The following is a 26,245-nucleotide window of genomic DNA, read 5'->3' on the forward strand; positions in this document are numbered from 1 at the left end:
CACTCTCAGCATCCTCTTTCCAAAACTTCCATAACCATGGCAAGTTAAAGATTTATTTTGAAATATTCAAAATCATCCATTCCACAATAGGATTTTATAACAAAAGTCTCTCGGCAGAGTCTCAAGTCTTTAGGGAGAATAACATAACTCATTCTGTCAAATTCTCTTAAAATCATTAAAACCTTGGCTTCCTGATTTGAGTAATAAAATAGGATCTAAGCCAAACCGAGTCACGTAATCATTTACTTCTTTCAAAGTCGTTTCCTTTACTTAGGTAGAACCAGCTTCAACCCCATGATAAATTCTAAAGCGTTTCAACTGTTCAAAATTGTTTTAGTCTTGCAAAAATTCAAAATTCAAAGAGTACTTAAAACCTTTCCCAAAACATTTTAAAATGAAACTTGTCAATAGATGTTCAGGTTCTTTCAAAGTCACTGAAACTCCATTAATTGAAACCCCCAAGTCAAATTCAAAGGCATAGCCCTTGTCACATTTAAAGTAGCTTTAAAATATAAGTTTTATCTAAATAACTTTCTCCCAAAAGAGATACAATACTTTTCTTAAGAAGCAAGACTAAGTCACAATTCCCTCTTTAATAATTCATTTCAAAAGCATGAATCATCCTTTTCTTGATAATTCAAATAAAATAGTAAAAGTCTTTAACTCATCATTTTTCCAAACAACATTTCAATAAAGACTCGGATTTTTATAGAAATTTCGGCAGCACCTCCCCTAAAACTTGGACTTTGCCACCTGGTTCGGGTCCCAACTAAACCGTTTTCACAATCCTTCTCAACAGTCCAGATCCAAAATTCAGTTTAAAAGCAAACTAAATCCAACAGTCATCTCATTTTCATATCTCAAGGAAACCATTCCAAAATCGAATCAATATCAACCGATTTAACTCATTTCCAAAGCTTTAAAGAGTCGGTTAAGCAACAAATCATTTATCAAGACCAAATTAGTTAAAGCAAACCAGGCTGAATTTTCAAAGAGTATTCTTTCACATTATCAAAAAAAAGTCAACTCAACTCAAATCAATCCCCAACGGATTAAACTCAAATTTCAAATCTTTAAAGAATCAACTTCATAAACATTCCATTTCACCAGCCGCACAACAATTCAGCCAAACAAACATTCATAATCATTCGAGACAATCAAATAATACATAAGGCTGTGAAGGATAACCAAGTGGAACAACAACCTATTACTAATTAATCTTGAGAAATCCAATAAGGATAGAACTTCAGATTAATCTTCTCCTAGTCAAGAGCTTTTCTAGTAATTTAATTTTCACTACCATTTACTACTCTTGCTTCGTATCTTAAAAATCCCAAAAACATACTTTTCCATAACCAATTATAAGCACACTTCCCTGTAATTTCTTGAGAGACGACTCGAGGTTTAAATTCTTCGGTTATCAATTTTATTAGGGGTTTGTTACTTGTGACAACCACGTTTTTGTACGAAAGGATTCTTGTTGGTTTAGAAGCTATACTTTCAACGAGAATTTATTTGTGAATTTCTAGACCACACAAAAATCCAATCGTCAAAATGGCGCCGTTGCCGGGGAATCACATTTTGACGAGCGGGATTCCTTGTGGTCTAGAATTTCACAAATAAGTCCTCGTTGAAAGTATATTTTCCAAACCGACAAAGAATCCTTTCGTGCAAAAGTTTGGTTGTCACAAGAAACAAACCCCCAATAAAATTGATAACCGAAGTATTTAAACCTTGGGTCATCTCTCAAGGAATTGGAGGGAAGTGTTCTTATTATTGGTTATAAGTTGTGTAAATTGGGGTTTTGGGATAGTGAATAAGAGAAGTAAATTGCAAAAAAAATAAAATAATAACAATAAAAAGCCATGACTAGGAGAAGATTAATATGAAGTTCTATCCTTGTTGGATTTCCCAAGATTAATTAGTAATAGGTTATTGTTCTACATAGTTATCCTTCATTGAATAAAGAAAAGTCAAGTTGAGAGCCAACTTCTATTCACAAGAAAATAATCCTTTCCCTTGGGAAGGGTTAGTGTTAGTAACTAGAAAGCTGGCCAACAACTTCCAATTACTAATTAACTCTTGAGTATTCCAACTCAAGGGTCTCAAATATTAATCAACTCTAAAATCAAGTTGGGATCCTACTCCATTGACATGGATGCCAAATTCGCATTCATGTGAAGGGAGTAGAAAGAAGACATGGCAATTAAACTCAATTGAAAATAATCAAGAAATAATGGAATCAAATAGGAAATAAAAGAGTAAGAAAATAGAAAATAAACTAGATTGATAAAGCCTTCACAGAGGCAGTAACTCTTTGTAATATCCAATCAAAAGCATAAAACTAGGAATCCTAAAACCTAGAGAGAGGAGAGAGCCTCTCTCTCTCTAGAAAACTACATCTAAAACCTAAAATTGTGAATAATGAATGTTGTCTTCATGAATGGATGCATTCCCCCCACTTTATAGCCTCTAATCTGTGTTTTCTGGACCAAAACATCCTAGAAATCGCCCCCAACAATTTCGGATACGTCCAGCACGCGGCAAAGTCACGCGTACGCGTCGTCCACGCGTACGCGTGGATTGAGTTTTCTCCAAGTCACGCATGTGCGTGATCCACGTGTGCGCATCGCCTATTTTCAGGGCAGCTATGAGAAATTATATATTGTTGCAAAGTCCCGGATATTAGCTTTCCAACGCAATTAGAACCGCGTCATTTGGACCTCTGTAGCTTAAGTTATGGTCAATTTAGTACCAAGAGGTCAGGCTGGACAGCTTTAGCAGTTCCTTCAGTTTCTTGTATTCCTTCCACTTTTGCATGCTTCCTTTCCATTCTCTAAGCCATTCCTGCCCTGTAATCTCTGAAAATACTTAAAACACATATCATGGCATCGAATGGTAATAAGAGATGATTAAAGATGGCAAATTTAAGGCCAAAGAAGCATGTTTTCAATCATAGCACAAAATCAAGAAGGAAAATGTAAAACCATGCATTTTGTATGAACAAGTGTATGAAAGATTGATAAAATCTACTCAATTGAGCACAAGATAAACCATAAAATAGTGGTTTATCAGGCTTCTACAACCACCAAATACACATTGTCTCACATCAGTATCCATATGTAATAATTCCAATATATAAAATATAGTTTTCGTAAAGCGCCCCTACCTCAATACGCAAAACCATAGCCCAAACGCCTCACGGAGTCCTTTCCGCCTCAACCCGAATTGACAGCAACCAACAACTCGGCTCCACTTGTTTTCTCAACAATCACAACGACTCTAATCACAACATACAACAACCGAAACTCAATATTATAACAATTAACGCCGCAAATCCTCAGCATATGGTAACGAAACAGTAACTAAAGGGCTTTCAAATCAAAAACGCTTACTGAACTGAAGAAGGAACGGTTCAACCGAAACAGCGGCGGTCTCCGAACCGGTTCGGCAGTAGCCCGGCAGCCACCTCAAGCGGTAGCGGCAACAAATTCCGATCACGACAACTGACACCAACATGTAGTAACTATGGTATTTTCGGAATTCAAAAGGACAGAGGCTAATAACAAGACCCTTACCGGTAGTGATTTTTCAGCAACAGCAGAGAGGTTTTCCGGCGGCAGCAGAGTGGTTTTGAGCGGCAGAAACGCAGCAACGGCGCGGATCTCCCCTCCTCCAGTGGTGACGCATGTGGCTTCCGCGGTGGTGGTTCTCCGGCGACGACACCAGCCACAACAAGGACGGTGGCGGTGAGACCCCCACAGCACCTGCGCAGCTTCCCCATTTCTTTCCGTCGCGGTTCACCTCTCCTCCATTCGGGCTTCTCCCTTCAGGCTCACCATGGATGACGAGGGCTCTTATTCCGCGGTGAGGATGACGACGGTGCAAGACCGCGCGCCCCTTCTTCCTCTTCTCTCGCGCCAGTCTCGATGGATCAACAGCGGCAGAGGCGGTGCGAGTTCTCTCTCTGCACGACGCTAACTCCATGCCTCTCTCTTGGTCTTTCGCTCCCTTCTTATCGCAATGAAGATGAACATCAACTAACGGCGAGGCGCGGTGGTTGGACAGCGGCGCGGAGCTTCAGCGACAGTGACGCAGATGGCATCTCGCAGTGCTGACGGCGACGACGCGACGGCGGCGGCGGAGCCCAGCACGCCGGCGCCAATCTCCTTCCTCTCCTCCTCTCTCTTCCTGCGGCCCTATTTTCCCTATCTTTCTTTCTTTCTTCTTTCTTTCACGGTGGAGAAAACTATGTGAGTGTGGGCTGTTTGGTGAGAGGTGCGACGCTGAGGAGAGTGGAGAGGGCTAGGGTTTATGTAAATTAGGTCTAGTGGTAATTTCGTAATTTCATATAAAATTGGGGATAATATAATAATGAAACCCAAATTAAACCCAACACTAATTATATATAGAAAATACTATTTGCTCATCAATTTTACAAATTATTTTCAAAGAAATGTCTAAATCAAATAATTAGAAATAATATACTTAATTTCTTCATTTTCTAAAATAGCAGTATCAATATTTAAAATATTAATTACTTAGTCCAAATCATATAAAATTCTTATTATTTCATAACTATCAACTTTATAATTTAAATATAGAAAATAATCTAATAATTATAAAATTGAATAATAATCATAACTTATCTCAAATTCAATAAATCAAAACTTGTCTTAATTATCTTATATAAAATAATTTTTAAAATTAAAACTATAAATAACTATATGATTTGAGATTTGATCGTAAAAAAACTTTTTAAAAATTCTGATCTTACGTCACCCCATATTTTGATTTTTATTTTAGTCTCCAAATTTCACGTTTTATATAGTGCTACTGATAAAATTACATGTAATTACCAAATTTCGACTTAGGTCATTTTTAACTCGACTCATATCATAGTCAATATTTTGCTCTATTATGGTCAAACTTTCAATCGGTCAAAATTTTGTACACAAATAGTTAATTAAATTATTTGTTAAATTGAATTGTTAATTTATTTAATTTTGATGTCGTACTACCTGTTACCAACGTACATGAGCTTATGAGACTTTAGTCCTTGTTATACTTTTAGTTACTTATGTATTATTAAATTTTATATGATAATATATTTATGATTTTATATTTATTTATTTTTATATATTATTTTAGAGAAACAATAATTCCACTCCCAGTTTTTACAATATCACTTCGTATATGATTTTCTTACATTAGATGTTGGATGAAGAATTTATAAAAAAGAGTGTCATTATCAAAATTGAAGTGGCAATATCTATTTTTATTATTTTATTATAAAATAATTATTTCGATTGAATCATAATTAAACATCTAAATTAATGAACCACTAATAATTAAAATAGTTTAATTATCTATTAGATTTTCATACTCTTAGATATACCTTACAAATATATTTTAATTTATATTTCAAAAGCATTAATCTCAAATCAGTTTAATATTTTTTTATGAGAAAATTAAAATTAAAAAATTAACAATTTTAATTTATATTTATTTAAACAATTTTAATTTATATTAGCTAATACTTTTAGCTAGTAACTCAACCGTTTTAGCCCAATAGTTCAGTGCCATATTTATAGCTAACACTTTTAAATATTTATTATCTATTATATTTATTATATATTCTATTATATTAATTTATTATATATTATTAATTTTATAACTAAAATATACCACATATCACTTTTTCATTACAATTGAAATCAAATCTTTCGCTCCAAAATTAAGAAATTCTCATCTCCTCCTTACAAATTTTATAACTAAAATATATCATATGTCACTCCCTCATCGTAATTGAAATCAAATCTTTTCCTCAAAAATTAAATAATTATTTCTTCCTCCCTATTAATTTTACAACCAAAATATGTCACATGTCACTCTTATTACAATTAAAATCAAATCTTTCTCTCCAAAATTAAGGAATTCTCCCCTCGCCTTACAAATTTTATAACCAAAATGGGCCACATGTCACTCTCTGTAATTGAAATCAAATATTTTTCTTTAAAATTAAAGAATCATTCTCTCCTCCCTACTAATTTTACAACCAAAATATGTCACATGGTACTCCCTCATTACAATTGTAATCAAATATTTCCCTTTAAAATTAAAGAGTTCTCCCATACTCTGTCTTCCTTTCTCTATCTTTATCATTCCTTCAACCACTCTATCTCTTTTATATATCATCATTATCAATGACTAATTACGAATTTGACAATCAAAATGTGCAACATAATATTCTTTAATTACATTAAAATTAAAATTGAAATATTGAAATTGAAATTGAAATATATATATATATAATAATCAAATGTGTCACATGACACTCTCTTATTAAAATTGAGAGAAAATATTTTCTTCCAAAATTAATAAACTTCCTTCCTAAATTCTCTATCTACCTCTTTCCATTTTTCTATTTCTCTTTACCATTTTCACTCTATATATAATTTCTATTTTATATTAGTAATTTGACAAATCAAAATATGTTATCCGATATTTTTTATTACAATTAGAATAAATTTTTTTCTTCCAAAATTAACAAACTCTCACTCTCATTCTTCATCTTTATCTTTTTCTCTTTTTTCTCTCATTCTCTATTTTTTCTACCTTTTTGTTCTACAACAAAATTAACAAAATAATATAATTCAAATAAAAATTATTATTATTATATACATATTTTTTAGTTTTTTATTTAGTTTTAAATTTTCACCGCTTATCTTTCTAATTTATATTTTTATTTTTCTTCTTTCAAATATTTATTACATATAATTTAGAGAGAATACTAATGTTATAATTAAAAGTTAAATCAAGATTCAATTGTTTAAAAAAAATTAATCTTGAATTAATTTATAACTATTAATATAATTTTTTATACTAATATCTAATTATATTTTTATATACATAGAGAAAAAATATTATTTTTAAATAGCAAGTATAAAAATTAATTATTTCTATTTGTACGACAGACTTAACACCTAATTAAATGTAAAAGTATACACGTTAAATTGTTTTAAATTTTAGATAACAAATGTTAAAATTAATTATTAATAAAAAATGCGATTTTTTCATATAAAAATAATAACTAAAAATCTTATTATTTGATTTTTTTTATCTACAAAGACCTTGGTCTTCTTAGCCGAAGACTTTTATCAACTTACGACTTTTTTTTGTAAAAGTAGTTTGATTCTATAAATCTTCTGTACTATGCATAATCTATACTACTGTTAGGACAAGGTGCATCGTAGTTTTAAAAAATTTATATTTTCGTAATATTATTACGAGTAAAAATGCTAATTCTTAACTAATTACTAACCAAAAATAATAAATTATGATTCTGCAGTATTATTCTCTTCAACTATATTAGGTATACATTAAATTAATCATTAAAATCAGCTATTAATGTAAAATACGCATTAAAATACAAAATATACAATAAAAATAAATTAAATTATACATATATAAAATACATAACAACTAATTTTTGTGACTAATTTTAGCATACAAATAATATTTTTTTATTCTCTTACCATAGTAACGGTGATTAGTGACCTGTAACATCAAACAACTAGAATTTTACCAATTCCTTATTCAAGAACAATGCTTAATCTAGAAATTCTACTGCAAACTTGAGGAATTTAATTATTATAATGAGTAGCTAGGCATATAGTTGTGGTTGAAGACGGGGAGTAATGAGAATCTCCAGTGGAGTTGCCTTAGGAATAGTTAAACCTGGACTCTCAGTCATATCAACTGGCTCGTTGGAGATAGTTGCAAAATCAAATGCATGAAGCAGACGAGCAAGCGTCAAGTGAAGAACTTGGAGCGCAAACGACATGCCAGGACATGATCTTCTCCCAGATCCAAAAGGAATAAGTTCAAAGTTTTGACCTCTAACATCAATAGCAGCATGATGGCTTGTGAGAAACCTCTCCGGTTGAAATGAACAAGGGTCTTTCCAAACCCTTGGATCCCTATGAATCTTCCACAAGTTAACCACCAACCGTGTGCCAGCTGGCACATGATAACCAGCAACGGTGCAATCTTCTTGGGCTTCTCTTGGTCCTAGGAGTGGACCAGCTGGGTAGAGCCTCAGGGTTTCCTTAATAATGGCTTCAATATATCTAAGATTTCTAATATCTGAGTCCTCAACTTGCCTTTCCTTACCAACATGCAGGTCCAATTCTTCTTGTGCCTTTCTTAATGCATCAGGATTATTGAGGAGCAAAGAGATTGACCAAGTAAGTGTCCCAGCTGTGGTATCACTCCCTCCAAGTATAAGTGCCTGCCATACATAATGTAATGTTGAAAAAGTCTATAGAAGAACAGTTTTATTAAAATTTAGTCAATACTTAACTAGTAAAAAAAATAAACGATCATATATTATTAGATATAATTTTATACCATTAAAAATATTAATAATAATTAATTAGTGGTTATAAATTACAAAATTTCTATAATGTTTTCACTATTAATATTTGGATAAAGAAATGTTGGTTATTATGTTTGGTAAAAACTTTCTTGCAATCGTCTTCTTTCAAAAAAGATAATAATAAAAAATTATTAAATTATGATTTAATTAAATATGTTAAATTACATAACTATTTTTAACTAACAATTTCATACAAAAATTTTATGTGAGTGGTCATCGTGTTCAACTTACAAGGCAAGTTGATTTGATACTTGTGTCGGAATCGTATTGGAAATTTGAAAGGTGACCACGTTTTTGGAGGGACAACATGACATCAATGAAGTCTCGATCATCTTCTTCTCCATGAACCCTACGCTTTCGATGCTCCTGCAACCACCCTTCAAGTATCTCATCTAACTCCTTAGCCGTCTTCTTCATTGCTTTCTCATGCCCCTGCACATCCAACCAGCGCAGAAATGGAACAGCATCTGAAACAACAAATATCCCTATCAGATGAAAGAATTGGTTAATAGCTTTCTGGCATCGCCTTGCCTCGTCATCATCACACTTAGCAGAGGCGCCAAAGTAGCGTTTCCCCGCCACCATTCTAACCACCGTGTTGAGAGACAAATCCTCCAGCCATCGGTTAAGTTCAACAACCACAGGATTTGAATTGTTCTTAACCCAAGAGTTGTAAAGGTCCCTTATTCCCATGTTGAGCTCGGAGATTCTAACGTGCTTGAGCATTTCAAGCCTGCGGTTGGAGAGAAGTTCAAGAGTCGCAATCTTTCTCATCTCGCGCCAGAAGGCGCTGTAAGGCGCAAAACCGAACACTGCATAGTTGTATCCCATGTGTTTTGCGGCCACCGTGGTGGGACGTGAGGCAAGTGCTTTGTCATTTGTTGTGAAGCATTCTTTTGCTACTTCCCAGCTACTCACCACGAACGCTCGACGACTGCCAAGCCAGATATTAAAGGCTGGCCCGTATTGATCTGCCATTCTGCCGAGCGTTCTGTAAAGTAGCTGGTGGTGGCTGCCTAGAAGGTGTAGATGGCCAATTATTGGCCATGCACCATTCGGGACAGGAGCCTCTTTGCCGCTTTCTTTGTTCTTTCTCTTGCTCAAAAATGCATAGCATATAAATGATAACAGAATAGCAACAATGGTTAACTGAAATGAGATATTCATGGTTTAGTGTTTAGAAATTACAATTGAATAATGTTGTACAAGATGGACATAACGGTGAAGCAATTTATAGAATGCAAATAGGACTAAACTGAACTCAACATACAAGATGAAGCATGCCGTGACATAGGAGATGATACCAATTAGGCCATTAACAAATTCAGTGGATTATTGGATATATTATTTACAATTTAAACGTAATATGTTATAATGCGATGTGTTGATGTATTGTTTCCAAAGTAAACTACTTATTATGTTAACAGGAGTACGGGAATTAATTTTCTCGTGTATGTACAAGTTGACTACAAATAATTATATACTAATATACTATTACAAGCTAAGCCATTCTTGGGAGTCAGAGCATTCTATCAACTACCAACTACGGAATGTGCAAAGATCATTATTCATGCCACTTCCTTTTTTTTTTTCTCGGTGACTATGCCACTTCCCTTTATATAACTAGAAAAATGTTAACGAGAGAAAATTTTTTATTAATATTAATCAATATTTTATATTAGCATCTTATTTTTAGAGAAGTGAAAATTTTATATTTAACATTTAGAATTTCATTTTAAATTTTATTAAATATTGGTTAAATATAATAAATTTTATTAGCCACGTGACATTACTCATGTAATTATGCTTTATCTGAATTATTATTGTTCTTTAATAAGTACTGAAAGATTTTTCTTTAAATGTTATATACTTATATGCATTATTTTTATCCATATATTTTTTTATGTTTTTTATTTTTAATACTAAACATAAGTGATTAAAAGTTAATATATATATATATATATATATACAAAAAAATTATACAAACATCATCATCATCATTGGAATGTATAAGAGGGTTTTATTAAATGCATTTGGGCTTTTTTGTTTCCTTCTTGTTTCTTTCGCTGCCCGCTTGGTATCCGGAGTTTTGCTCCAACAAACCCAAATCCAACCCAGGTCATGCACTTGGTTGTGGTAGGTGAGATTTTCAGCAGGAATAATTTCGTACACCGGGTCTCCAACTTAAAACCTACCTTAACGAATCTTATACGAGTTAGATGAACCCTAACTTGGTTTATTTGGTATTTTCTCTTTTTTTTTTTTTGTAAATTTGGTCTCTTCTTTATACAATTTTTTTTAAGAAAAATTCTACAACATGAATATAAAAAACATCCATATGCAAAGCCAAAGATCTTACGTGCTGTGCATTACAAGAAATTTGCTAATTATTGTCAAATTTTTCATGAGACGTTACCAGCAACTTCATTGTCAGATTTTGTATGAAATTGTCATCATATTTTTTCTGGCCAAAAAATTACCGTCAGATTTGGCATTTTGTCCCAAAATCTAACGATAAATTTTGGTACGAATAAGCAAGTTAGCGACGTCAAAGTTACAGGTGAAAAATTCGAAGGTAACACTTAACAATAATGAAATGCACCATTTTGATAACGGACAGATCCTTATCATCAAATTTTTTTACTGATAAATATGATGGTAACTTTGGCGCCTCTCTCTTCTCTTCTTCTCTCCTCTCTCTGTGGCCACCATTCACTGCCACCCTCTTCGCTTTCTCTTATCCTCTTCTCTCTTCTATCTCCTCTCTATTCTCTCTCCTTTTCATCTCCTTCATCGCCACTACTGCCACCCTCCTCTGTTACCGCTAGTTCGGTTGCACTACCAAAAAAAAGGCATATGCGTAAAAAGGGTGACCATAGATCTATGGTCACGGTTTTAGACCTATGGTCACGATTTTTTATCGTGGCCTATTCTCTCGTGATCATAGGTCTATGGTCATGGTTTTTTGATCTATGGTCACGGTTTTTATGGTCACAGTTTCAATTTTCAAAATCTGACACTTTAGGCCACGTTTTTTTACCGTGACCATAGGTTAATCTATGATCACGGTAAAAAACCTCTATGGTCACCCCTCCTTAAAACCGTGACCATAGATGAGGCTATGGTCACCCTTCCTTAAAACCGTGACCATAGCCCTATCTATGGTCACGGTTTTTCACCATGGCCATAGCCTCTATGGTCACCCCTCCTTAAAACCGTGACCATAGCCTATCTATGGTCACGGTTTTTTACCGTGGCCATAGCCTCTATGGTCACTCCTCCTTAAAACTGTGACCATAGCCCTATCTATGGTCACAGTTTTCACCGTGGCCATAGCCTCTATGGTCACCCATCCTTAAAACCGTGACTATAGCCTTATCTATTGTCACGGTTTTTCACCGTGGCCATAGCCTTTATGGTCACGATTTTTTAAAACGGTGACTATAGCCTGTTGTTGTTTATGAGATTCAATTTTTTTAAATTATAATCACATCGCAAAATGATAATAATCACAAAATAAATCTAAAAATAAGAAATTTAAAAAATCTAAATCATAAAAGTTTCATTATAAGATAGATATGTTTAATTTTTTAGTGTAAATAACACAAATCAAAATAGAGTGAAATTTTTCCAATTACATGTAATACCTCAAAAATTACATAACACATCAAAATATTACATTTACATAACTAAGGTGGTAAGACCCATCCCATGTGATATTTGTATGGAACATATTTTCTTCATCACATAATGTCTTCCTGCACGTAAAAGAAATAAACATGTTAGATATCTTGCAAAAATGCTTTTGATGATGCAATACATATGCAGCAAAAGAAGGGAAACATTCATCCACAGCAACACTCAAGAATTATTCACAACCATCATTCACTTCAAATAGAATCTATTATAAGAATGCAGCAGTAGTGATAGCTTAGACTCAGAAATTCATCAAAGTTATCACTACTGCACAAATAATTCAGAATTTGTTCATTCCAGCAGCAGCCAACACAAGAATAAGGCAGCAATAATACTATGCAGCAGCATTACATAAACCAGTTTAGCACAAAAATAAAACAATGAAACAGCAACATAGGATCAATAACAGTTTAAACCTAATCAATAGCACCAAGCAAACTAATTTAGCACAAGGCAGATCAATGAAGCAGCAGCAGAAAACTAAATTAGAATAGGACAAGTCATTACCAGCACAGGAAAATCAATTTCAGATAGAATAAATATCAGAGTTCAAATCTAAATCCACTACAAAATTAATTGACTATCTAACCACCTGATTCAACTAAGCTAACCTAATCAAACAGCAACCTAATCAACTAACACTAACATAGAGTTTAATCAAAGGAAATTTTTAACAGAGAAAACTAATTCCACTCAACTTTGTAAACTCAATCCCATTATTCTTGCAATTAGCTATCACTACGACAATTAGGTTCTCAAAAAAAATACCAAGTGACAAGCAATTGAGACATCATCAGTAAAAAGCAAAGATACAACATAATATGAACTTTGTTTTGCTTAACATATTCTTTCATTAACATAGAATAGAGAGCAACATATATACAGCCAATATCTATGCATAATTATAAATGATTCACAATCCTAAAACCATAACTTTAACTCAAATTCATGATATATCATTAGGACATGCATCAATCTTTTCATAGTCAAGACCCAACTCTTTAACCATATTCTTAGCTTTATTAAAAGAAGTGAGAATGTTCAAATCAGGTATAGCTTCTTTCAATAACTCCAAGAGGGAGGTAAAAGATGTGTTACTCCACCCATGTAGACACTTCAAGTGGTAAAAACGAATGATGAACGATAATCTCGAAAATCCAGTTGTACAATTTGGATATAATTCCAGACCTGCTTTGTCTACTAGCTTATAAAATCTCTTCGCATCTTCATTCAACCCATTGTTCCCCTCCTTAAGATTTGTCATATTTCCGAATATGTCACGCAGCAACCTGTCAATATCATCAAGGCTGCCTCGATCATCCATGTCAGTATCTACTACTGTTGGGATTACTAATTCCCCATGATTAGTCCATCGTTTATAACCTTCGACAAACCCATAGCAAATAAGATGCTCATATGCGGCGTCTCGTTCATGCCAATAAGTGTTTCCACACTTTGCACATGGACATTGGATTTATTTTCCAACCAATTTTTCCTTTACGAAGCCAAACTCTAAAAAACTATTTACACCAACTATGTACTCGTTCTCAAATCTTGGTGAATCCATCCAATCTTTTGACAAAACATGATTAAACCTAATAATGCAAATATCTGAACTTACTAAACATGGTCTAATAGGTCAATTATAGTGACAATCTAGCTACCATATACACACTACCTAAATAATTAGAAGATCAAATTATAATATATATCAAGTATGATATAAATTTATTGCTTAGTTCCTTCATTTTGAAATACCATTTGAAGTTGTTATACACTGTGTCACAACAACTACTCAACTCCTTTTGTCTTTACCAGTCCAAAAACAATATCCTGCATACAAAACAAAACAAAAAAATTCAGGAGAAGGTAAATCTATATGAAGAATTAAATTATTAAACCTCCCTTCCCTGCTTTTAAATTTTATTTGAAAAAAGAAAAACTATGTTTTTTAATTTTATTTTTTTAACATTGGAAAGAGCATGCTATGAACAGATCAGCTGATCTGGTAATAAACTTTGTCTCTGTTTTAGAATTTTCTTCTTTGTTTGAACATTGAGCAGCATTATCGTGAGTTGTTCGTGCTACTTATATACTTGGGTTATTTGTGCAGCGCCAAAATTTATTTTTTATTGTTAAACTTGTTAAATTGCATTGTTTATGTTTTATGTTAGACTTACTTTTCTAAGATACAGTTTTAGGACGAAAGTAGAAGAAGATTGTCTAGTGACGCTTTCTCGAAACCCTTGTTTGTTGAAAAATTATGGAGAAATAATGGATTGCGCATAAGAATGGTTAGGATTATATGTTTGCTTGAATATTTTTTGTTTTAATATATGATTGCACCTAAATTAAGAAAAAACTCTGCCGAATTTTTGTTAAATTTGTTTAAAGACATTCTTTGGTTTATAAAAGTTAAAAATTACATTGGACGGAGGTTGCTAATAATAGGCAAAATTTTACAGAAACTTCTAAAAATTTTAACATGAATGTGTTGGTTGTTTGTTTAATACATGATTGCGATTTTTAAAATATGAAAACTAAGAATTGTTTTGGTGGAGATCTCTAAATTAGGAAAAAATTCTGTCGAAATTTCTAAAAAATTTAATAATTAAGTTTTGTTATTGGTTGTGAAATTATTTTACTAGACTTACCAGCATGATAATTAGAATCCACAATATACCACTTAGTATTATGTATTTTTTTACTAGCAAATTCACTAGAAATGCAATTGAAATCACCAGTTATTTATTCATGATTTTCTAATTATTTATATGTTGCTAGGTGCTGTTCAAATTATAGTAATTAATAACTGAGGACAAAGTGGGTAGAGCCTTGAAGTTTAACCCACACCCTTTTTGGTGATATTTTCAGTTATCCTATCTAAGTTTTTTTTACTATTTCTAAATCTTTTTGCTTTTCGGTCTACACATTTAAGCTTGAAAATGTTGTTAATCTCTTACTTGTAAATAAAATAGTAACCTCTCTAAACTGATTAGTTGAACCTATAGGTCCGTAACCTATATTTAAAACTTGATATGTTATTTCTGTAGTTTGCCCAAACAACATCCAATCAGATATCCAAGTGTGATTTTATGTTTTGCATTTTATAATTTACATGTTTCTAGTTATATTTCTACACATATAAAATATTTTGTTGGCTTATTGATCTTAATTAATTCTCCACTAAATTAGAAACAGAGATAGACTGCCTCAATCAAATATACATTCGGCGGTGGCATGTTCGAGATGAATAAAGTGAAGGGTGGCAGTCCGTATGGTGCCCGAACTTATGCTGATGGTGATGGATCAAGACAACCAACTAAACTTGAGTTGGAGCAAGCATTCCACCAAGGCAAGTATATTGCCACCATCACTAAGAAGCTCAAGAAAGAATGAAGCTATCCATAAATTAGGGTATTGAATCCTGATGAGTCCACTAGTAGTTACTTGTCATCTAATGTATTCAGTTTGTATTATTGCATGGAAATAATTGCTTCTTATTATAAAGAAAGCACTTTGTACTCACTGGTGTATTTTTCTATTTGTACCATCAATAAAAATTTTATTTATTAAATTTATATTTATTTTGTATGAAAACGAGTTTATTTTGCAATGAAAAAATCTAAAAAAAATATTTTACTTTACTGATGAATTTACAGACAGATTTTCTATCTGTATTCAGAGTTTGGGATGATTTTCCAAGGTTCCAATTACCGACGAAAAATTCGTCAGAAAATCCATCGAAAAATTCATCTATAATTACAGACAAAATCCGTCAAAAAATCCATCTATAATTACAGACGAAAAATTCGTCTGTTATTACCGACGGAAAATCCGTCGGAAAGTTCGACGTTTCAGGAAAATGAATGGAGAATTTATAGAGGAAAAATCCGTCGGTAATTGGTAAAAATTTGTCGGTAAATTTTCGACAGAAAAAATTCGTCAGGAAATAATTTTTGATGAGATTTATATAGAGGGATAAAATCTATCAGTAATAAAAAATTTGTCTATAATAAAAATTAAATATGTTTATTAATCTGTTTATATTAATCTATTTTCTAGTTGTGAAATAAAAACAAAAGGCACAACTAAATTAATTAACTAAGTTTATATTTAAATTTATAAATTTATGAACATATTTAAATTTATTAGATATTAAAACTCATTCCATGATTGGCTCGATGGTCGTATGATTATTATTATTATTATCTTGAAAGTTAAGGTGAAGTTTATTTTTAGTAATGCGACATAGGAAAGAAAATTCCTAATACGATAATAGTTTTATCAGATATTGAATTTAATATAAATTGACAAATAATTACCATGATCTGATTCGATTAGGATCATATATAGGCTTTACTAATATAAGGTATAGTTCAATCGTTCTATTTAATATTATTTAATTGAAAATTTAAAAATTATAATTTAGGATCAAACACTATTTAATTTAAAATTCAAAAACGTTGTCATTTGAATTTGTCAATTTGTATTTGTTAGTTTAAATTAAATAATATTAAATTTTAAATCATAATTTAATGCATCTTAAATAATATTAAATAATTGCTTTATTTTAATATAATTTATTAAACTATAAAACCAATATAATTTATTATTTTTATTAGGATTTAGCCAACAATAATTAAAAGTGTTGGTAAAAATATAATGTTGGCCTACTAAATTAAAAGTATTGGACTACTAACTAAAAATGCTAATCAATATATATATATAATAAATGTATGTAAGGGAAAAAAAAACACATACTCAGATGGGTTGTGTGTTTATGGAAATATTATGATGATTTTCATGATTCTCACAAAAAAAGAAGTGTATTCTGGAATTTGGAATATAATATTATGTTCTTTTGTTTATGGAAATATTAATTTATTTTTATTTAGTTGAATATTTTTTAACCTTGTGCAACATATCCCACAATGACACCTTTGGCTTTTCTTAGTTAACTATAAGAATATCCAACAATACTGACTATACTAATAAAGTTTGTAGTCAACTTACTAAGGGTTATCTTATCCATTACACTTTGAATAATGTTGATGAACTTTTTAACCTTACAATTTCGAAACATGCTATCTTTATTTTCTAATAAATGAATTTCCAATAAAAAATAAATATGATAATAAAATTAACCATTAATTTTATATTCAAATTACTAAAAGCATATACATCATAAAATTTACCTTAAATTTTATACTTTAAATAATTTATCTTATCCCAGTTAAGATATTGTGTTTTGTGGTTATTTCTATTTCATCTTTAGTTAACTCGCTAATGGCTGAACCAAAAAACCAAATAAATGTGTTACTTATACAAAACCAAATAAATGAGCTAAAAGGAGCAAATCAGTCAATAGAAAATTAAAACAAAAAAAAAATTTAAAAAATAATAATAAAGTATCAACAAATCCAAATCCATAATAAACAGAAAGAATGTTGTATAATTAAAAAAATAATTGTCCAAATCAAATATAGTTGGCCTAATATATTGAACAAAACACTTCATGCCATGTTCATAAACCAAAAGTTATGATGTTATTATAATTAGGGACGCTAACACTGTCTAAATTTACGAGTAGCCACGCTATTCTGTTCTTATTCGCTTAAGACGGATTTTTAGAGGGATGAGGTCTTGGACAAGGTAGATCTGAGTTTAGATAATATTTTTTTTAGTATATAAATATAAATATAAATATAAATATAAATATATAATATTTTAATATATATATATATATATAATAATTAATAATATTGTATTATTTTTTAATTTTTACTTTAATTTATATTATGTATGTGATGATAGTTATATAAATTTTAAAATTTAATTTTAAAAAATAGATAAAAGTAGACATGAATTTTTATACGGTGAACATACATATATACATTCTAATTTTTTAACGAATCATTTGTACACATTAATATGAAATTTTATTATCATTTCTAACCTTTTATCGCCTGAATAATTTTTTCGACGGTGGTGGAAATCAGGTGACATATTATTGTGTAATGTGGTCGTTTTGAATGATACAATAAAAAATAAAACTTTTTTTTTAAAATATTTTTATATTTTACAAATATATTTGATATCCAATCTGATCCAGTTAATAAATGTACAGATCAGAACCTAAAAAATTGTGAATATTAGATCTGAATTCAAGATGATTTTAGTGTGGATCATATTAAAATTTTGTCCATATCCAATCCCACTCCTAATTTTATTCTTGTAGGAACAAATTTCTGGCTTGTTCAGTGTCATGGAAAAAGTTACTATTTCATCACTGCAGCAATGGAGGAAAAACACAATTACCAGATGAACGTGTCAATGAAACAACCACAATACTTAAAATCTAAACATGTAGATGTTCTTTTAGATTATGTTTGTTTTTGTGGATATAATAGAATATGATATTAAAATAGAGACAATAAATTAAAAATATTAAAAATTATTTTTTATATATTATATTTAAATATAATATACAAAATACTAATATAATGTTTAATAATATACAAAATAATTAAAATAGACATATCTTTTATACCCTCTTTTTCTTTCTTTTATTTTTCACTCTTTTTTTACTGTTTATCCCTTTTTCAGTTAGAAGAATAATACCTATTAAATTCTACTTTTGTCAATTCAATCTCTCTTACTCAACTTAACATTCAAAATTTTTTTAGGTATAATTCATTTTTATATTTTTTAAAATTTGTTATTTTTTATTTTTGAATTTATTATTGTATAAATTGAAAGATTCCAGAGGTGCTGAATTTAGTCTTTTTATCCATTAAAAGAAAAAGAACATATAGAAGAGAAGAGAGTATCTTTATGTAATCTCAAATTACATCTCGAAGAACTTCTCTAAAAAGGACGAACCAAAGAAAAAACTTAAGCTGAAGTTAAAAAAAAAAGATAATTATCTACAAAAAAAAGAAAAAAATATTTTAATTAAAAATTTGTGTTCATCTTCTTAAATTCTGTGTCCATTATTATTCTTTATAAAAAGTTGACACAAAAATAAAAAAGATTGTCACAGTATCCAATGTCTCTCTATCAAAATATTTTTTAAGTATTTATTGTTCATCTCTGTGTCTTATCCAAAAAAATAACCACAGCCATATATCCATGCAATAGCATTTCCCTTTTTTTTTTTTCTCTCTTTCTAACATTGGTTTCGGCCTTTTGGCGGTTTTAAATGAAGTCGCTGCTCCCAGGTAGGTGGAGAGCATACTGGGCTGCGAAAGGAGCGCTTAATGGGCTTTAAAGTTCGGGATAGAGCCGTTGAAAATTTTGTATGTATAATCATCAGATTTTGATCATTGACACCAGAAGAAAAAACAAAATAGCTTAGGAAATGGAACCTCATAGCCGACAATATATAGGTAGACAGATGCAAAATGCAAATAGGATCTGAGAACAATGTCATGTCATGATAGTCTCTCATATGAATGTAGACCCACCTGACCAATATGCACATGTTATGGTCCATGCCCTGAAACAACACCACCCATTTTAGTTCTTTTACTCTTCATCAGTCTCTTTAACCCTCTTAGCTAGGTAGCTAGCTTGCACTGAATATGACATCAAACAAAGACGCTTGTCATCAATTCTTTGGACTGAAGCTAATGTCTCCTTCCTTCCAAAACACATGCATACATTTATCCCATTCCTTCACGACAGAAAATCTTTCCTACCAAATGTATATATCATGCAAGACTAGTAGTGAGAAGTACATTACATAGTTCAAAAATGGAAAGCTCTAATGGTTAGTACTAATTAAATTATTGAACATTTTTATTTAATTAACACTTGAGAAGAGTTAACTCTCTTGATGATTCATCCTGATGGTGTGTTGGCCTTCCAAGAGTGAATTCCAGATCAATAACACCTTCTGAATCTGACGACAAATTGTTACAGTCCGACCTCTCCTTCATCTTCAAGTAATTCGACAACCCTCCGTGATTATTCTGTCCACCCAATTTGTTAATATTATAAGTTACTTTGAATAATATATATATATATATATATATATATATATATATATATATATATATATATATAGTACATACTTGCAGCAAAAAAATACAGCTAACATATTATTATGCAGCATGCTTATGGTTGGTCCACTTCTGATGAGTGTATGGGTGCCATCTTACCATGATTTCATTGCCATCTTGGAGACGAGAATACACGAAGCTGATATCGGGTTTTTGTCGAGTAATATTTGTATTTGTCTCTAGTAGTCGTGATTGACATGATGACCTGCTCATCAGTGTACAGAGTGAGAGATGAAATTAAGTATTGATGACAACGGAAGGAAGTAGGGTTAGCAGCCTATTTCAAATTCTCAATCATGGCTAGCAAAATAGTGGACTCAAATTCCGAATAAATTCGAGGGCAGAAACTCACATACCTTTTTTTTATTAATTATAATTAAAAATAACTAAATAATTTGATGTATTTAATTAAATTATTATTTAATAATATTTGGCTTCAGTTTAAATAAATAGCTTAATTAATTTTTTTAAAAATAATTTAAATAATAAATATTTATATTAAAAGTAGTTTATAAATAAATTATTTTATATTTAAATTTTTTATTTTAAAAATATTTATTTTAAAAGAAATATGATAAAAAAATTTATTATTAAAGAAGTCATTTTTTTAATTTTTTTATAAATACTTAAATAATTTTTTAAAAAATTATAATTTAATTTTAAAAATTATACTAAATAATAATACTATTTTTTATAAATACAAAATTTTAAAAAAATAACTTTTGAAACTTTCCAAAAGAAGCATTGATTAACTTTAGTAGGTGAATTATGAATATATAATTTTGACATTTAAAAACGGGTGACATCACATTCATGAGAGAAATTAAAATCTTTTAGTTAGTAATGAGTATTAGGGAGAGAAAACAAAATTTATGTCTCTACATAAACGTCAAATTCTCTATCATTCCCGATACCTGTAGATAGCAATAAGGTCTGCCCATCCTTTTTCAGTTAACTATATTACGTCAATGAACCATTTGATCTTTTCTTCTTTTTCAGGTTTATACGAACACATTGATATTTGCACCTACCTAATGCCGGATTTTGTGTTGTGCATATTTGTGCTTGGTGTTAAAGAGAAAAGTATACATTGAACGCACATTTTAATTTAAATACTCCTATATTTTAAGAAATATTTATATAGAGTAAAACTCAATGATGTACGTATCAAACATTATTAAATGCTACGTTCATATATTTTATATACAGAGATAGACGAGAAATTAAAATGGAATACCTTTGGGATTGTTGCAGTTGCACCAGTGGGTGTTGGAGAAGGCCTCTCTGAGCATGTAGATGATCCACAACGACCTCTTGCCTTTGCTGCTCGAACCCCATATCTACCTTGTGACCATTACCTGTAATATTATAATATATATTATTCATCATCCGTACATAACTATAGAGCCATTGTTCTTCTTTTATCAGACACAACATACAACAGCTAGCGCCTCAATAATCCAAATGATTAATTAGATTTTATTAAAAAGCTATTAGTTCAGTCCCAACCAAACTTTTGTTTTTATCGGGGGAAGAAAACGGTACTATATATTATTAAAGCATCTCATGATATATATGTAGAGAGCGAGTTTCTGTCACACTCACACTCGATCCAATCACTAAAGTGTTGAAACAAAGAGAATAATATATAATAGCAACAGATAGAAAGAGATGAAAAATGAGAGGGAATCATCGACATCTCCAAGATTATTATTATTATTATTATTACCTGGGACTTTGTCAGTGCTCTTCACTGTTCTATACATCTGCATGGATGAGAACACTGAGATGAATAATAGAAGAAAAGTCCACCAGCCTAAGATTATTATGCATTATTTACCCCTCTCTAGCTAGAGATAGATACCCTTTGTCCCCTTACTGTTGGTACTTGTTCCGAAGCTACTAAGAAATTTCATTCATTATTTATTGCATTCTTTGTCTGATTTGGAAAATATCATCAACAACACTTGAAGATTGGAGAGGAGAGAATAAGTAATAACACACCTGCAAGTGACTCTTGACGTGAGCTAGAGTTAGATCCTTAACATTCATTAACTCTAACACTGACTTCGGAGTTGCCCCTGCACAGCTCACAACACAACCCTAAATTAATTAATGCGAATAAACAAAGAAATTAATTAAACTAATTAATATTTACATACTTTCATGACCGCCAAGAAGCTGAACAGCATGAACAAAATGAGCATGGAGTGTGGTAGTCCATCTCATTCTGGGAGCTCTCATGCTTCTTCTCCCGCCACCATTTCGTTTGAAATCGGAGCGGCAATGGATTTGAGGTTGGTGAGGATGATGATTGAAGTAGTTTCTTGAGAGCCCTTGCATTTGATACTGATGGAGATGATGATAATGATGATGATGATTCAAGTTTGATGCAGGTCCAGACCCTAATGTCAATGTCGGTTGTGGAACAGTGTGGGTGTGGTGAAAGAAGCAATTATTATTATTATTATTATCATGGCTTGCATCGCTTCCACTACTACCTGAATCAGAGATTGAGGAGCACATATCTTTGAATGTTCCTTTGGCAGAAAGGAAAGGAGGGCTAATGTTTAAGGAGAGGTCTGGCTCCGCCAATAATGCGGATGAAGAAAAGCTTTGCATTTGCATTGCCATTGCTGTGTAAGGAGGAGGAGTAGTAGCTTTCATGGTAGCAGTAGTAGACAGATCTTCTGATGATGTGGATCAGAAATAAACACGAGAATGGGAAAGAATATAAGAGTTTGATTCGAATTTCAAAAGGATCTATAAGTGACGAAGTATTATATTACATATGCGTTTGCATCAGGGCGTAGTAGTTGTCACTAGTCAGAGTCAAAGTTGAAAGATGGCAGTGAAAGAAAGAAAGATGAGAGGGGTTTATTGGGGAGGGTGATTTGAAGTTAAAAGGGAAAGTATAGTTATTTATGGAAGCTGAGGACACAGAGAAGAAGAAGGAGAAGGAGGAGGTTGCAGACTCAGGTTCCTTTCTTAACCCATCATCATCATCATCTGCATCTGCATAAATATAATGGTACTACTACAACAACAACAACAATAATAATAATAATAATAATAATACAGGTAACTTTCATCTTATTTCATTATTATTTCTCTAAAACAATAATATTGAGGGTGCAGCGATATAATGGTGGTTGTGTCAGGAATGGTTGGAATTCGAGAGCAAAAACAAAACGGCAACTGTTCAGTGGAATATTGGAACGGCAATTTCAGTTCCTCTCTCCACCCCATTGCAATTCCCCTCCTACTACTATTTTAATACCGTTACTTTTTTATTCCTTCCTCCCATTTAATTACTACATATGATATAAACCAAGATTCACAGCCAGGCAAACAAAAAGTGAAAAATTATTATCTTTTATATTATAAAAAAATTATGAAAAAAATGTATAAAAAATGTGCAAGTATCTTTTATCAAATTAACACACATGTTTTACAATCCGATCCAAATAACGTACACACGTATTTGATTGTGTGTAAACAACATACTCCAATATTCTCCCTCTCCATGTTGAAAGTGAAAAATGGAGTATGCAGCTGTATGGCTAGTTCACTACCACATTCGTCGGCGTCAAGGCGGCAGGATATCACGTGACTTGCATTGTTCTCTTCTCATGTGCCATGGGCTTCTCAACTCTCAACACACAAACAAAAAGATAATATATATGATGGGGTCCTAGCTACTTGTACTAACTTAACTGCTTCCTTTAATTTCTTTTAATATGATAGATATTTCAATCAAAATGTCTTTTAAATAAACATCACATTAAGAATTATTAAATGGATATATTTAGTCAAATATATTTATTTAAATATATTATAAATAATATTTAATTTGTTTTTAATTTAAATGTAAATTTTAATTTAATTTTTAAAATTTTAATTATCTTTATTTAGTCTCTAAATTTTGCGAACATGACTCATATTAGTCCCTGACATAATTTTTAACATAGAGACGCCAACGGAACACTACTTACCTAGATAGTCAGATGTCACACTTAACTTTAAAAAGACATCGTTTTAGTTTTAGCACTCAAATAGCTCTAAAATTATATCATGAGTGGTGTTTATTAAAATTTTTTATCTCAAAACAAATGATACAATATCTTTTTTGAGTTATTTAAACGTCAAAATCAAAACTAAGTCTTTTATAAATTTTAGTGTAGTATTTGACTGTCTATATCAATACTTTATTTTATATGTCAAAAATTATTTTAAAAACTAATATAAATTATATTTATCAAATTTATAAATTAAAAAAAAATTAAAATTTTAAAGATTAAATTAAAATTAAGTATATATTCAGACATCAAATTAAATATTAACTATTCTTTTTAACAGTCCACAATGTGATCTTTTCTTAAAAATATCATCACACTCCCAATGCCATGTTTAATTAATTCAGATGACACTATCTTAATAAACTTGTTAAATAATTTCACAACCCGCGGTCAGCGCCTCGTGCGCTCTAGATTCTCCGGGAAAAGCAATCTCTGCTTTTCTATAGTACTGATGCTTACATTATTTTAATTTGTTTATTGGGTGGGGTGGCTGCCTTATATATACAAAAACAAAATACAAAATATGCTCCATAGTTGAATTTTACCATGTTGTCAAATGCTTTAATTTGGCCATGTCCCATATTCCATGTGTTTGTCTGTCCTATAATTAACGACAATAGGAATGAACCTTACCCACCACCCCTCATGCTTCTTGATCCATACGGAATTAATTAAGTTTTATAGCTACCCCTTCTTGTAAATGCAGTTTCTCACGGAACTGAATAAATCATAGGGTATTATCAAACAAGAATAATAAAGGTTAGTATGTTTTTGCAGTCTCGAAAACTATAAACGTTGTCTATATAGAAGGTGGTACGTAGCGTTTTAACATGTTTGATGCTAACCTAACTAAACCTAAATGGATCGGAATTTACGGTAAAATTAAAAGTAGTGTCTCAGAATTAATTAATTAATTAATTGATTAGGAGAATGAAGAAGGTGCAGCAATTAGCATGCAGAAGCTGCAGGTCATCTCAAGCAAGAACAGAGACATATGAGCTGTTAATAATCTATAGGGAACAGGGATGATTATTAATTATTAAGAGAGTAATTTTGACTAGCGAGTTCAACTTATATTTTATTTATTTTCGTCCAAGTAATAAGCAGTTGCTAATTAATCTTTAATTTAGCGAAACATAAGGAGAGAACTCGAGATTTGAGCAGCGATTCACCTTTGATGTCAATCTTGATAGCAATTGTCTATATTATAATATGATTTTTCTGGAGTACATGTTGTATTATTATAGCATAGTAATTAACTTAATTGGAAGAATAATAAGTTCCCGCATGTTATTCGCGAGATCGGAATACACACAAGCATATGTCGCTGCATCGAAATCTGAGGTATTTCAGCTTTTCCTGTCGTAGCTTAAGCTAGCTAGGTTGAGTAATTATCAAACAAACGACAAAAAAGAAAGTAAGGAATCCCCGAAATCAGCGTCGTTTTATAATTTAGGGTGATGCGCTAATGCACGACATTGTAATTAAGTACCGACGGAAGTAATAATCACTACTGTACATGCAGGGAGAAGGAGTTGTTTTGCACTTTTGCTACTTCAACCAATAATTGAAAGCCTTCAATAGCTTTGTGAGGATCTCTTTTTGAAAAGTATGGCAGCTTTTAGGCAAGACCTCTATGAACATTCAAGCAAGAAAGGAAAGAATGCTTGCAGATCAAGCAATGACAGAGAAAGAAAGAAAGAAGTGTGTGTGAGAGAAAACTGAAAAACTAAATTAGTTGATGAATGATTGATTAATTGTAGTTATCTGTTATAACTAATTCTATACACTCTCACATTTAATTTATGCAGCCTTCTTTTCAAAGTTGTTAGAAAATAATCAAAATATGATTATAATCTGGGAAGCATTTCACATATATCATGGTATTAGGTGAAAATTATTAATTTTAATTATATATTTTATAATTAAGATTAATGGTTAAAACTAATTCTAACAATTGAAAC

The 26,245-nt window shown here is 31.2% G+C and overlaps 3 protein-coding genes across 3 annotated transcripts; all 3 read right to left on the reverse strand.

Moving 5' to 3' along the window:
- Nucleotides 1-7,472: 7,472 nt before the first annotated feature.
- Nucleotides 7,473-9,618, reverse strand: LOC130945023 (xanthotoxin 5-hydroxylase CYP82C4-like). The gene is made up of 2 exons (XM_057873675.1): nucleotides 8,672-9,618; nucleotides 7,473-8,293 (listed from the first exon to the last, which is right to left on the reverse strand). Exons 1-2 carry the CDS (start codon nucleotides 9,605-9,607, stop codon nucleotides 7,667-7,669), a joined length of 1,563 nt encoding a protein of 520 aa, XP_057729658.1. The 5' UTR covers nucleotides 9,608-9,618; the 3' UTR covers nucleotides 7,473-7,666.
- Nucleotides 9,619-19,520: 9,902 nt separating this feature from the next.
- Nucleotides 19,521-21,540, reverse strand: LOC130945302 (uncharacterized). Its single transcript, XM_057874034.1, has 3 exons — nucleotides 21,440-21,540; nucleotides 20,302-20,407; nucleotides 19,521-20,112 (listed from the first exon to the last, which is right to left on the reverse strand). Exons 1-3 carry the CDS (start codon nucleotides 21,538-21,540, stop codon nucleotides 19,948-19,950), a joined length of 372 nt encoding a protein of 123 aa, XP_057730017.1. The 3' UTR covers nucleotides 19,521-19,947.
- A 281-nt stretch (nucleotides 21,541-21,821) lies between these two features.
- Nucleotides 21,822-22,869, reverse strand: LOC130945303 (probable transcription factor KAN4). Its single transcript, XM_057874035.1, has 3 exons — nucleotides 22,365-22,869; nucleotides 22,207-22,283; nucleotides 21,822-21,968 (listed from the first exon to the last, which is right to left on the reverse strand). The coding sequence occupies exons 1-3, from the start codon at nucleotides 22,867-22,869 to the stop codon at nucleotides 21,822-21,824; spliced, it is 729 nt and encodes a 242-aa protein (XP_057730018.1).
- Between the last annotated feature and the right edge of the window lie 3,376 nt (nucleotides 22,870-26,245).

Source organism: Arachis stenosperma, chromosome 8, assembly GCF_014773155.1.
Source record: "Arachis stenosperma cultivar V10309 chromosome 8, arast.V10309.gnm1.PFL2, whole genome shotgun sequence".
In the NCBI taxonomy this organism is placed as follows: Eukaryota; Viridiplantae; Streptophyta; class Magnoliopsida; order Fabales; family Fabaceae; genus Arachis; species Arachis stenosperma.